Here is a 15,211-nt window from a genome sequence, read left to right as displayed (position 1 = left end):
CATTAGGTACAGGGATAGAAAGAGATCGTAGTGTCACATTTCAATTTGGCACACATTGGGCGGTTAAGCCTGTCAATATAAACAGTTAGTGATGAAACGGAGTGGTTTTACTAGATTGTTATACATCTCATACAGTATATCCATTAGTACCCTTTACATATATATATATATATATATATAACTTCACAAATAGAAAAAAGAAAAAAAAAAAAAAGAAGGAAAAAAGTAGAGAAAGGAGGAAAAAAGGGGGGGTAGCCACCCATCTCCAGACCCGGGGCAGGTCCGTGGGGGACGGGTCATAAATACATAAATGACACATATCATTAGGTCACAGGAGTCTCAAACAGAACCCAGGGTTCCCAAATACGGTTGTGCTTCTCAAGAGTATCATTTAGTGAGGCCGTAAGATATTCCATTCTCTTAACATCCCTAATCCTGGAGTGTAGCTCAGTCAATGAGGGAGTCTCTCTTTTTTTCCATTTTAGAGCCACCAGACAGCGTGCTGCAGTAAGCACATGAGCTAAAAGTTTTTTGGATGCTTTTGAGAAGGTGGTAGGTGGAAGGCCTAAGAGAAAAATCCTCGGATCAAGGAGCACTCCTGTATCAAAGATGGACTGGAGTAGGGATTGTACCATACCCCAGTAAGGGATGATTAGAGGGCAGGTCCAATAGACATGAAATAGTGTTCCCCTATCCTTATAACATCTCCAACAGCGAGAATCAGCTGTGGGGTATATGGAGTGGAGCAGGTCAGGGGTTTGATACCAATGGAATAGAATTTTGTATTGATTCTCTTTATAAAGCGTGCATATGGAGCTTTTAGTAGCCTGGTTCCATATGGATTGCCAGGTTTTTAAGGGTAGGTCTGTACCCAACGCCTGCTCCCACTTAGCCATATATGGATGTCGCGGGCCATCTGGTGAGAAATCAGTGACCAGTATTTGATAGGAGCGGGAAATCATGCCTTTAGGGGATGAGCCCTCTAAACATAGCTTTTCAAAGTCTGTCAGGGGAGAAAATCTTAAATTCGACCTCAGTGATTGTGCATAATGGCGTATTTGTAGGTAACTAAAAAAGGCCTGCTTGGGAATATCAAAAGTCTTTTGCAGTTCTTGGAAGGATCGTAGCATTCTAGTTTTAGGGTCAATTCATTTTCCATAACAAAATATGGCCTTATTCATCCAGAAATGGGACATCTGTGAGGTTAAGCTGTCGGGGATATTGGGTGTAAATAGGAATGAAGTGACTGGGGAAGACGTGGTGGTGAGCGGGTATTTCAATTTGGCCCGTCGCCATAATGTACGTAAGAGAGCCATTGGTCCTAGCAATTGTACGCTGCCCGGAGGTATATCAGAGCTCCAAAGCATGGAGTTTGGGTGTATGGGGGCTAGCCATAACTTTTCTATCTGTGTCCACCGATTGTAAGCATGTAGGGTGCACCAGGAGGCTATGGGTCTTAGTTGAGCTGCTAGGTAGTACTTAGCTATGTTGGGGAACGCCAGTCCACCTTGGTTACGTGGGGCATATAGAACCGATCTAGCAATGCGGTGTCTTTTATAATTCCAGAAGAAGTTTATCAGGTCACCCTGAAGTTTTTTTAGGTGTGAACTCGGAATGGGGATAGGGAGCGTCTCAAACAGATATAGAAGTCTAGGTAGTATCGTCATCTTCAAGGTTGCAAGTCTACCAAAAAGGGACAGTTTCAAAGATTTCCATTTATTTAGGGAGGCTCTGATAGAGGCGAACATTTGTGGAAAGTTGGTCTTGTATAGAGTATCGTATGTGGGTGTAATATGTACCCCCAGGTATTTTAAGGAGGAGGACCGCCAAGAGTATGGAAAAGTTTGTGAAAGCGTTGAAAAAGTATGGGGAGATAAATTAAGAGGGAGAACCTCTGTCTTGGAACTGTTAATTTTATAACCCGAGAGGGTGCTATATCTCTCCAGCTCCACTTGTAAGTTCGGGAGAGATATGTGAGGTTGGGTAAGAGTGAGGAGGACATCATCCGCAAATAAGGAGATCTTGAAATCTCTAGTACGGACTGGTATACCATGGATACTTAGGTTATTTCTGATATGGGCTGCTAGCGGTTCAATGCATAGGGCATATAAAAGAGGGGAGAGTGGACAGCCTTGGCGGGTCCCATTAGAGGTCAAAAAAGTAGGGGAAGTGGCAAAGTTAGTGCGAACCTGGGCTGTTGGGGCCGAGTATAAGTGGGTAATGGCTCGGAGGAACGGACCTTCAATACCAGCCCGGTTGAGAGTCGCGAACAGGAAAGGCCAGCCCAGTCTATCAAAGGCTTTTTCGGCATCTAGACTGAGCAGTATTGCCTCCATTGTGTTCCTGTTCGCAACCTCAACCAGGTCAATAACCCTCCGGGTGTTATCCCCAGCCTGTCGACAAGGGATAAAGCCCACCTGGTCCCTATGGACCAGGGATGGCATGAAGTTGTTTAATCTATTTGCCAGTAGTTTCGTAAAAATTTTTAGGTCTGTATTAAGAAGTGCTATCGGTCTATAATTGGACGGAAGAGTGTGATCTTTCCCTGGCTTTGGGATTAGTGTCAGGTAGGAATTTTGCATATCTCTGGGGATGGGTGTGTTAGAAAGAAATGAATTAAAGAGATTTGTCATATGGGGGAGTAAATGTGGTAGAAACGTCTTATAATAGAGGTATGGTAGTCCATCAGGCCCAGGGTCCTTATTATTTGGCAACAGTTTAATTGTGTCTGTTAGCTCCTCCTCTGTAATGGAGGCGTTAAGAGTCTCCAGGGCAGAGGAGGTAAGCTTGGGAGTATCCGCTTCCGCTAAATAGGTATAGATGGCCTGAGATAAGTCAGGAGGAAGTGGGTTATGCGGAACATTCGGATCATTATACAATGCAGAATAAAAGTCGTGAAAAAGTTGTGCTATTTTGTTAGGGTGGGAGTGGAGGACGCCATTTGCCTCCCTAAGTTGTGTAGTGGTAGTTGTTGCTGCCTTGTCACGAAGCTGTTTCGCCAAGAGCGTATGAGGTTTGTTGGCTTTGTCGTAGTAAGTCTGTCTAAGCCTGACTAGCGCCTTTTCTATCTTCCCTATTTCGATATCTTTCAGTCCAGCCCTTACACTAGTGAGTTCTCTAAGGATTGTCAGGGATGGAGATGTGAGCAAATGCATTTCTAGATGCTTAAGTCTGTCTAAGAGGGCGCTGCGTGTGGCATTAGCGTTTCTTTTTAAGGCAGTGGAGAGCGAGATGCATTGGCCTCGGAAGACTGCCTTATGGGCTTCCCACAGAGATGAGGCGGAGATCTCAGAGGAGCAATTTTCCGCAAAGTACAACTTCAAAGTTTGTTCTAGTTCCATTCTGGATGGGTCATGTTTGAGTAGGAAGTCGTTTAGGCGCCAATGGCATTTACGAAGGGAGCTCGGAGAGAGTGTTAGAGAGAGTGTAATCGGTGCATGATCCGACCAAGAGATGGCCTGAATGTCTGAGTTCGTGCATGTTCGTAAAGTCGGGGCATTAACAAAAAAATAGTCTACTCGTGATTGGGACATATGGGGATGGGAATAGAAAGTGAATTGTTTAGCTGATGGGTATGTGGTGCGCCAGGTGTCGAACAGGGCATATTTCCTAGTAAGTTGGCGAAACTGGGTGGCTGTTCTATTGGTGTTTGCCTGGGATTTCCCCTGACCCATTGAATGTTTATCAAGACCCGGAGAGTGGACAAGGTTAAAATCTCCTCCGATCACCAGGTATTGATGGGAGGCCTCAAACAAGCGGTCAAAGACCTTAGACAAAAAAGGGATTTGATTCGTGTTTGGGGCATAGATATTGCATAGAGTGATATTCGCTCCTCTCCAGAGGCCTCGGAGGATGAGGTAATGTCCCAAAGGGTCAGAGTATAGGGATTGCAACTGGAAGGGGGAGCCTTGCTTAAAAAGGATTGCTACCCCTGCCCGTTTATGTGGACCAGAGGTCTGGTATATGTGAGGATATTGCCGTCGTGCGAATGTCATGGTGCCTGTTTTATCGAGGTGGGTCTCCTGAATGGAAATAATGTCCGCTTTAGACCGTTTGAACTCTCGTAGCGCTAGGCTTCTCTTAACATTTGAGTTAAGGCCCTTTACGTTTAATGAAAATATGTCAACCATGGTGGATATTTTGTGGAAAGAAACGGTAGCTTACCTAGTGGGTGTAGTAGAGCCTTGGAGTATAGGAGGTACCTATAGTGGGTTTCCATGGTGGTTGCGGTTTGGAGGCCTGCGACCCCCCGAACATGAACCCGGTCCCGGAGACGGGCGGCGCCCAAAAGAATGAGAAGGGGGAAAGAAAGAAATGGGAATAGCAGTAGGAGAAGAACATAAAAAAAGGTACAGAAAACAGGAAAAAAAACACAAAGGTTAGTACAATATTAAGGTTAGTTAACCATTCACAATATAACCCACCTACACAAAGTGATGGGGTGGGAGACTCCGAAGGGCCCCCTCTGACATCGGAGTCAGAAATGCCACTGTCAGAGAAAATAAAAAAAGGAGCCATTCGGAGAGCTCCGGGGGGGAGGAAAGGATGGACCCAAGGAGGGGAGGACAACCCCCTTCCGGGCCTGCCTGCATCTAAATCCAAAAAAAAAAGAAAAACTAAATAACAGAAAAAACAGGGAACCTGTATGCGTTAACTGGCAACCGACATATCTATACTTATGACTTTGGTTCGAATAAAAGAATAAACCATTGAAGCTTTTGATACGTGAGATTTGGAGCAATAGTAAGACATGTTCTATGAATTCAAAAACGATGATATAAAAGTATAAGTATATGAAATACCCCTCTGCATAATAGTATTCCTCTATAGTTTAACCCCCAGCAGGGGGGAAGCAAAACAGAAAAGGGGTGAGGGGGGGAGATAACCCTCCCACCTGGCCATGTCCCTCCTCTGAAACAGACGGTAAGAGGAGGGGGAGAGAGTGAGAGTAGGTGAGCGGGTGTAGATAGATGTAGGAGAGGGTAAGGGTGGGAAAGAAAGGGGCGAGGGTGGAGAGGGTAGGGAAGAAGAGGGTGTGAGAAAAAGAGGAGGAGCATGGGGGGGGGAGATGGCACAACCCGACTAGTTATGTAAGTCTAATGTAATCTAAACCTTATAAACACAATCAAACATGTATTGCTAACTCAAGAGAGAATCTGTTTGCTAAGTAAGTCCATACTTTAAATGAGTAGGATGAGCAGGATATGTCTCCAGGTTCTCAGGTAGAGAAATAGGAAGAGACAAACCGAGCAAAACTGAGGTGATACAACTGGGTGAGAGGGGAGTTCAGATGAGCAGCAGTTCATCGCTGACGAGGTGGAGGAGAAGGACCTGCAGATCGCGGTCTTGTGCGTTTCCGGCCTGCGACTTGGATCCAAGGGTCTGGGCGAGGTGGGGGTAGTGGCAACGGTTCCCATCCAGGGGTAGGTGGTACCAGGATGTCCAGTTCTCTGCATAAAAATTGAAGATCCTCCGGGTAACGGAGGGTTGTGGACTTTCCATCTTTTTTTGCCACGAGGCTGAAGGGGAAACCCCAATGATAGCGAAAGTCATGTTCTCTTAGCAGGGTGAGGAGTGGTTGCAAAGATCTTCTCTGTTGAAGGGTGATCCATAAGAGGTCTGGAAAAAGTTGTAGGGAGGCCCCGTCAAAATCAATAGCATGCATGTTTCGTGCCTTTCTCATAATGTCCTCTTTGTGGGTGTAGTTGTGGACCCTACAGATCACGTCTCGTGGACGAGATCCTGGCCCACGGGGACGCAGAGCTCAGTGTGCACGGTCCAGCTTAACCCGCTGATGTTCTGGGCGACCTAAAATGCTGTTGAAAATGGCTTGCAGAGTCACATTCAGGTCTTCTTCTTGAGTCGCCTCCGGTAGACCTCTGACCCTAATATTATTACGTCTACCTCTGTTGTCGAGGTCCTCAAGGTGACGTTGGAAGTCTCTAAGGGTGGTAGCTTGTGAAGTTAAGCGGTCATGTATTTGTGAGAGTTCAATTTTAGTGTCATTTGTTTCTTCTTCTAAGGATGCGACTTTAGTGGACAGTTGATGAAGATCAGTGCGAAGCATGTTAATCTCTGTTCTACATGTGTCCCGCACTTCCTGAATTAACATTCGGAAGTCCTGTTTTGTGGGCATGCAGCGGACGTAATCTTGCCAAGATGTACATGCTTCAGGGTCAGGGTCAAAGTCTGGTGTAATGTGGGCATGGGAGCCCTGTACTACTGCAGAGTAGGAAGCTGGCGTGGGGGGTCCCCTCTGAGGTGGTAGTGGAGGGGAAGTAATGCTGGAGTGCTTGGTTAGCAGTGGGCCTTGTGGGCTCCCCGTATGTGAATAAGCCCCCTGGGAACCTGGTGGCTTTAGGGCCTGGGATGATGCCGGAGCCTGGACTGTGTCCCCCTGGAGAGGGGAGAGAGAGGGGGCTCTGTCCCTGTGCGGCTGGGAGCGTTGTGGCAGGGAGCGGGGGTCCCATTCTGGAGGATAGGAATCCCAGGAGGGGGATGGCTGGCCGGATGATATAGAGGGCGCAGGCCCTATGAGGCATGGGGGGAAAGTCTGCGATAGGCTGCCCAGTATATGGCCTCCGGAGGGGGGGCTGATCGAAAGTTCAGTAGGGGGGATTGGAGAGTGGGTAGGTCACCCTCGGATCCGTACCTGTTGCTTCTGCGGTCCGCAGAGGCTTGCAGAGAAGAGGATGGTGAGATTGCTGCCTGTGGCGTCGGCGCCATCTTGGCCTCGTGGTGCCCGGCCGTAGCTTCTTGCCCAAAATACTCGGTAATGAGTGGCGGGGGGAACCGAGGAAGAACGGGTGGTATGTCCTCTGGGGTCCGTTTCCTTATTTTTGCGCGGTTTGCCCATGATTAGTGGCAGTGAGGTGCAGGTTCCAGCTCTATGCAGGCAGGCCGGAGCGGGAGCCTCAGTGAAACACGTCTGCTCGGGAAGCCATCCAAGCCACGCCCCCGATCACTATTCTTTCATTGATTTCCAGTTTGAAATTGTTTTTTGCAAGTTTTTATCCATTCTGACTGGTTTTTGTTCAAGTCCAGATACTGATACTGTCCATAAATGTTGTCTCCAGGGACTTAGCAATACATTAAAAATAAGAACTGAATAGAAGCAAAAGGACTGGAGCTGCAACTAAGGGGAACCAATCAAATTTTACTGTTTATTTTGGGGAAACGGTAAACAAGACATCCAATAGGCTGTGGTATACAGCTGCAATTGTGTGCTGTTTTTCTTCTGTTCAGTTTTAATAGTTTTAATGAATCAACCTTATAGCTTCTTATGATATAACAAGTTATAACTTTAAAGTGTATCTATATCCCAAACTTTTTCTTTGTTATGGAAAGAGTGGGGAAGGTTTAGAAAAGGGGTCAGCAAGAGGTAGATCATGGCCATATTGGGGCATGGAGGGTTTGGAAGAATTTATTGTGCCCTGGACTCCCTAAAGGTTGAGAACGGATGTAGAGTAAAAATGTTTCCAGATAAATGTTACTTTTACAATAAAGCATGAAGACTTGCTGAATATTTACCATAGCTTTCCTTAGATGGCCCTGGCAAGAACAGGAAATCCCAGGCTGTTATTAAGGTATGATAATGGAGATCACTTTTCTTCTAGATGCCTGGAAAGAGTGGCAGAAGTAGGACATGACACCTAATGGACTTGAGATAATGCCTTCTTACTTTTATCAAGATGATTCTAGCAGGTATGTTATCGAAAAAAGCTCCAAAAAAGAATCAGCATTCTTATAACAGTGGAAGTGAATGCAAATTTGATCCAGTTTCTAAACACAACAGCCTCATTGATGAAGGCTGCTGTTATGCACTGTACACAGTCTCAAAGGAAGCTCAATTAATAGCTGGGAAGGATCCAGGGATGTTGAAACCCAGCATAGTAACATGTGTGTGTGCACACTATGCTGATCCCACCAAAGTTGCTGGAACGTAAAGATATTTTGTGACATCCGCATTTAATTAAAGCCAGCGCAAATTTCTGTTTTTCCTCAGGCTAACTTTCTTATTAAACGACTCAACTTAAAACTAGAAGAAATAAGCGAAGGTTTGCATGTACAGGATGTCCATGGCCTTTCCACTCAAAATCTGGATTTGTCAGTGGGCTAGTTGATGCTTCCATCCTTCTTCCTTTAGTCTTGGCAAGTTTATTACCAGTTTAGGTGAAATGTTCCCATACATACTGTTTGAGTACTGCAGGTTATCGATATCAGCAAACATATTGTATTAGTTTGCACTGAGTAAAATTAAAATTTCCAGGGCTGGTGTAAGGACACATACTAAAAATATTAAAGCACTGGTAGTTTTTTCCTATACTTTACAATGTTACATACAGTACACTATAAGACCAAAAACAACCCTCCAAAATATTAAGTACAGGTTACAAAGTCAAGTCCACAAATATGTGGGTTGATAAGTCTGGTGTAGCTTAACTCGAGTGGCCTGTAGCAGGCTTTGACCTCAACCCCACTAAGCACATTTGGGATGAACTAGAATGCTGACTGAGAGCTAGGTTTTCTCAACCTGACTTCGCAAATGCTTTTTTTGGCAGAATGGGCCCAAATTCCAACTGATGTGCACCAACATCTTGTTGAAAGGCTTACAAAAAGAGTGGAGGGTGTTAAAGCCTCAAAGAAGGGAGGCAAAACCATTCATATTGTTGTAATCAGATGTCAAACAAGCTCAGATAGGTGTGATTTTCTGATGTTCACAAACAGTTGATCCTATAGTGTGCATCAGAAAGCTGGGGTTGGGTTTTAAAGCCTTTTTTAAGCAACAAAGGGCAGATAAAAAGAAAGCTTTTTTCTGTTCTTTGATTTTAAATAAATGGAAAAAATTCACGTGAACAAGCTTTAAACCATGTAAAATGTATGTGTTTGATAGAAAGCCTAATAACACCTATTACACCAAGAATCCCCAAAATTTCCATAATAAAGGAAAGCATAGGACCTTTCAGAGTCCCTTTATCTTGAAATGTAAAACTATTGCACATAAAATGATTCAGACATTTCCCAACATGTTATTCCATACCCATAAAAAAGTTTAATCAAAAGCAATAATTGCCTTGAAAAACACCATTAAATAGGCTATATCTTTATGAAAGAAGAACCTTATGTGATTCGGCCATCCAGCATTATATCATCATAATAGCTGGCTATACGTGTAAGTTGTTTATTAACCGTCTTTTCTAGAGACCACAATCCACCTAGTTATGAAAGCTAAATTCTTATGAAATTTCATTAAAAGTTTCTGTCTAATCTCTTTTATGGTCGGAATGTACTGTAAATATACCAATAAGTGCTATAAGCAGATGATTCATGCAAAAATTATAGCCAGACTTGGCCCTTCATGAACATATATTGCTGACAATGATTGTTGCCAAAAAAACATGAAATAAAACCCAGTGGTTGCCAACCTTTCGGACCTTACAGACCACTACACTGAACTCACAATTTTGAATCCAGCGGTCCACTAACATGCATTTTACATGCCTTATACACACAATGCCCTGGATCTCTGTCCCCTTTCCCCTGGATCACACTGCTGCCTTATAGACACAATGCTCCAGCTCTGTCCCCTGCACCCTGCATCACATTGTTGCCTTACACAGACTCATCATTGTATCTCACCTCCTTATCCAGCTATGTGCTCAAGCTCCGTGCTCCCTCCCACAGTCTGTAATCAGCACTGCCATTGGAAGTCCCCTCCTTCTTTACCTCCAGCTCTCTGCGCTACTCCCAGTGTCTCCCTCTGAGTTCACAAGAGCCGGAGCTACAGAGGAGGCATCGGTATCACTGGAAACAACATTGGGCGGTATACATCTGCCACAATGTTGATTTGCAGCAGAACCCCTGGGGACCACCAAAATGTTCTCGTGGACCACTGGTTGGTGACCACTGCTGTAAGTATTCTATATGCTATGTAATAACAGCTTCTGTGAAGACAGAAGAGCAACTGTATGTGCTGCAGTAATGCGTGTGTATAGTAACATGCAAACCACAGTGGGTTGCAGTGCCATTCATATTGGAAGGCTATTACAGTAGCGGCAATATTAAAAAATATGGGTCAGGTCTATTTTTTAGTGAGTATCATACACTGCAAGCCCATTCAATTTGAATGCACAGTTTGAATGGGCCCTTGAATTCCTTTTTTCTTTGTAGAATCTCCAGCTGGGTGAAGCCACCTTGTGGTGCTAAATATTCTGTCAGCATTCAACATCAATTACTTTTACAAACACAAGTTTGCTTTATTTATTTCTCATTCCTTGTTGATAGCAATCGAGTAGTTATTAAAAATTGTGATGATCAAAAAAAAAAAAAAAAATTGTGATGATCACAGATGATGCAGCTAAACTTTCAGTGCCTTGCAGGTAACATAAAGTACAGGATATGTCAGGAACATATCATGAACTGCCAAACCGGGTTTATTCCCTCCTTCAGGACACTTCCCTATAGCAATCTAGTTGATAAAACGTAAATAATTCAGTACAGGTGAATCCCCTCAAGGCTCCAGTGGAGCAGCACACTTCCTCTCTTGGCTTATAGCTGAAGGATAGCTGGCAGCCGTAGAGCTGGGAGCGTGATATATCTCACACAACAGCTGTAGAGTCTCACACTTATCATACCTGTCCTTTATTTCAGTTTAGTAGGGTTGTTTCTCATTTGCCATCCAACATGGAATTTTCAAAAATCATATAATATCAATTTTCTTTTCACATGCATTGTATTTCTAGTGAAGGTTTATAATAGTAAAGCCACCTCCCAATATTTTTGTTCTAATCATTGGCAGGCATTTTAAGTAAGGCTGGCCATACATGAACTGTTTTTTTTCCATCAGAAAAAAAATAAACTGATTCCCTATCCACTCCATTGTGCTCTTGTATTCTGACCACATGAACTCCTCTGCTGTCAGAATACACTGATCCGTGCTACAGCCAATTGCCTGCAGGTCTACCATAAACTTTGTAGTGCACTATTAAAAGGGATGGTTTATGTTTGTCTCTATATTCTGTAGCTACGCTTACTTTTGCTAAATTGAAAGTAAATTTTACAGTGATTGTTCATTCAGAGTAAAGTCTATGTCTAGCTTTAAAACACTGATCCAGAGAACCTGTATAATGCTTTGGGTCTACACTCAGGCTTCTGTAGCTATATCTGATGGGTTCCCCTGTGGGTGCAGGCTGGGCAAAGAGCAAGTCGTGACTCTGTACAGTCTGTAGGCAAAAAAAGGCATCCTGATTGCCACACATCGTGCAAGCCTGTTCATCACACAAGTAATAGCAGCCTCATCCCAGCTTCATCTAAGCTATGCCTCTGATGTGTTTCGCTCTGCTTACAGGGCTTAGATGTCCGTTTATGAAGCAGTGAACAGTGGTGATCCCGAGGAACGCCACTGATCACAGTCCATAAACGGTTTATGAAACAGAGATAATTGGGGGAGAATGTGTTTGAACATGTTCTCCCGCCTATGATCTCCGCACACTGAGAATCCTCATTGACTGACACAGAAACGCCCAGTTTATGAAGCTGAGATCTCAGCCCTTCACTGGCAATCTGAGTCAGAATTCACCCTCCCCGATTCACCACCTCAGAGGTGGAGAATTGGGGAGTGAAGACAGAATCCCGGGGGAACGGAGGAGGAAAGAGGAAGATTATTAACTTCCTTATACCTCCTTCAGGCACCCCCAAGACAGTAACTATGCCCCCCTGTCATATTTATGTGTGTATATATATATATGTATGTATGTATATATATATATATATATATATATATATATACACACGAGCAGACTTTTCGACCGGACTGGTCCGACGATCTATCCGACGGACTTTCCAAATGAACAGACTCGTGCACACACGACCGGACTTTCCGGCAGAATAGGTCAGACGGTCTTCCCGACGGACTTTCGACGGAGTTACAGTGGATTTCCGGACTTGCCCACACACGTTCATTTTGAACGTGATGAAGTACGACAGGACTAGAAAAAGAAGTCAATCTAGCCACTTTTATCGGCAAGATTAACACCTTGCAAGCCCCATCGCGGAGCATACCAGGCCCTCAGGTCTGGTATGGATTTTAAGGGGTAACGGCGTGGGGGTCCCCTCAAAATCCATACCAGACCCTTATCCGAGCACGCAGCCCGGCCGGTCAGGAAAGGGGGTGTGGACGAGCGAGCACCCCCCCTCCTGAACCGTACAAAGCCGCATACCCTCAACATGGGGGGGTGGGTGCTTTGGGGAAGGGGGGCACCCTGCGGCCCCCCCACCCCAAAGCACCTTGTCCCCATGTTGATGAGGACAAGGGCCTCTTCCCGACAACCCTGGCTGTTGGTTGTCGGGGTCTGCGGGCAGGGGGGTTATCGGAATCCAGCAGCCCCCTTTAATAAGGGGGCCCCCAGATCCCGGCCCCCTGCCCTATGTGAATGAGTATGGGGTACATCGTACCCCTACCCATTCACCTGGGGAAAAAAGTGTCAATAAAAAAACACACTACACAGGTTTTTAAAGTAATTTATTAGGCAGCTCCGGGGGTCTTCTTCCGACTTTGGGGGTCTCTTCCGACTTCTCCGCTCTCTCCGGCCTCTTCTCCCGCTCTCTGGCCTCTTCTCCCGGTGTCCGGTTCTTCTCCCGCTCTCCGGCCTCTTCTCTGCTTCTTCTCCAGCTCTCCGGTTCTTCTGCCATGCTCCTTCGCTATCTTCTGCTCTTTTGCTGCTCTCTTGCTAGCAGTGGCCCGGTCTTCTCCATCATCTTCTTCTCTCTTCTCTTCTTCCGATGTTGTCACAACGCTCTCTCCTGCTGTAATGCTGTGTTCACGGTGCGCAACGACTTATATAGGCATAGGGCGTGGTCACTGGGTGGTGACCCCGCCCCTTATGATGGCACAGTCCCAGCATGCCCTGGGACTGTGATGTCATAAGAGGCGGAGTCACCAGGTGACATCACCTGATGACCATGCCCCATGCCTATATAAGTCGTTGCACACCGTGAACACAGCATTACAGCGGGAGAGAGCGTCGTGTCAACATCGGAAGAAGAGAAGAGGGAAGAAGACGGTGGAGAAGACTGGGCCACCGCTAGCAAGAGAGCGGCAAAAGAGCAGAAGATAGCGGAGGAGCCCGGCAGAAGAACCGGAGAGCGGGAGAAGAAGCAGAGAAGAGGCCGGAGAGTGGGAGAAGAACCGGACACTGGGAGAAGAGGCCGGAGAGCGGGAGAAGAACCGGACATCGGGAGAAGAGGCTGGAGAGAGCAGAGAAGTCGGAAGAGACCCCCGAAGTTGAAAGAAGACCCCCGGAGCTGCCTAATAAATTACTTTAAAAACCTGCGTAGTGTGTTTTTTTATTGACACATTTTTCCCCAGGTGAATGGGTAGGGGTACGATGTACCCCATACTCATTCACATAGGGCGGGGGGTCGGGATCTGGGGGCCTCCTTATTAAAGGGGGCTCCCAGATTCCGATAAGCCCCCCGCCCGCAGACCTCCGACAACCAACGGCCAGGGTTGTCGGGAAGAGGCCCTTGTCCTCATCAGCATGGGGAAAAGGTGCTTTGGGGTTGGGGGTTGCAGAGCGCCCCCTTCCCCAAAGCACCCACCTCCCCCATGTTGAGGGTATGCGGCCTGGTACGGTTCAGGAGGGGGGGTGCTCGCTCGTCCCCTCCCCCTTTCCTGACCGGCCGGGCTGTGTGCTCGGATAAGGATCTAGTATGGATTTTGGGGGGACCCCCACGCCGTTTTTTTTGGCGTAGGGGGCTCCCCTTAAAACCTTTACCAGACCTAAGGGACATTGTCGCCTCCCTCTAGCTGCAACAGGAAAATGTGTTTTTCCTATTGCAGCGAGCGCGAGATGCATAGTACCCTGTTGCAATAGGATCGCACTGGAAACATTCTCGCGGGCAGGTGCTGTAGCTGCCCTTGCGTTGTATTGATGAACAGGCTTCCCGATAGGAACTGGGTTCAGCGAAGTTCCGGCGGAAAGATTTGAAACATGTTTCAAATCTAAAGTCCGTCAGATATTCGACCGAAAAGGTCTGTCGAAAGTCCGATGAAGCCCACACACGGTCGGATTGTTTGACGGATTCGGTCCGTCGGACCAGTCCGGTCGAAAAGTCCGCTCGCGTGTACAGGGCATTAATCATGGAGACTGAAGAGAACGAGTCAACATGCCAAGTGATTCCAGTTTTCACAATGAATGAAAACCTTTGTGTTTATGGGGTTAAAATCCTAGGTAGTTCTCTCTGAATACATCCATATTTTAAAAAGCCATGCTAAAACCTTCAATTGGTTGATTAAGTTCTGGAGTTCATCTGGATTAACCATCTCCAAAATGATTTTTTGCCTGTGTCAAAAAGCTAAAGTGGTTCATTCATCCTTGTTAGAATTATTTTCATCCATCCTATTATTGGCTTTCCTACTAAATGCAACAATTACCAAAATAATGGGTTTTTCAAAGATATCTGTTATTCCCATCAGGTCTACTAAGTGATGCTGCTAACACCATAATGAAAAATTATCGACTCTGTTCTTGTCCTACTTCTTTTAAATATTACTTTAAATTATGTGTAGATTATATAAGGAGAAAACATATTATTAGCAATCCTTTTCTTTGTCTTTTGAAAATCTTCAAGGCCATCGTTATAACTCTACCAATCGCACTACAGGCTACACCTACAACTGAAATTTCACTTTTGTGTAGACAGACACTTTAAAGCACAGGTGCACTTTTTTACATCTACCACCTCCCCTCTCTTTCTGGTAAACTCCAACTATACTAATACCACTAATCAGTAAATCTTCCCCATAGCAGCCTCAGAAATGCTAAGTATAATGGTTTGCAGAACAGACGAACACCTTGCCCAGCCTCAGGTTGCAGAATGAGGACTCTGGGATCTGTTGATTGGAGGCGATTACTATTATATGCATGGCTGCTCAGGTGGGCAAGGTGAGATCTTGGGGCTGTCCTTTAACCATTGACCTGACCTTAACACTTAATCTAACCTTCCCAAAGCAATTTATTGTTAACCTCCCCTAACACATTATCTACATCCTAAACTTTAACTTAAAAACTTAAACTAAACTGCCTTAATCCCTGACCTTATCACCTTATTCAAACCCGGACCCCTACTTGCTTAACTATCCAACAACACAGGTCAATGGAGACAGAGTTCACAAGTGGCAGGTCAGGAGAGCTGGTGTGACAGTACACAC

At 45.5% G+C, this 15,211-nt stretch overlaps 1 protein-coding gene across 1 annotated transcript in view; it reads left to right on the top strand.

The window, feature by feature from the left end:
• Positions 1-15,211, top strand: part of LG05H8orf89 (linkage group 05 C8orf89 homolog) — an 82,858-nt gene that overhangs the window by 51,029 nt on the left and 16,618 nt on the right. The window contains exon 7 of the mRNA XM_073631800.1: positions 7,617-7,704. Within this exon, the coding sequence (XP_073487901.1) occupies positions 7,617-7,649 (33 nt within the window). The 3' untranslated portion in view covers positions 7,650-7,704. The remainder of the gene's footprint in view (positions 1-7,616; positions 7,705-15,211) is intronic.

The sequence above is a fragment of the Aquarana catesbeiana genome, linkage group LG05, assembly GCF_042186555.1.
Source record: "Aquarana catesbeiana isolate 2022-GZ linkage group LG05, ASM4218655v1, whole genome shotgun sequence".
Taxonomy (NCBI): domain Eukaryota; kingdom Metazoa; phylum Chordata; class Amphibia; order Anura; family Ranidae; genus Aquarana; species Aquarana catesbeiana.
The sequence above is the reverse complement of the archived record's forward strand: the minus strand, read 5'-3'. Positions and strand labels throughout refer to the sequence as shown.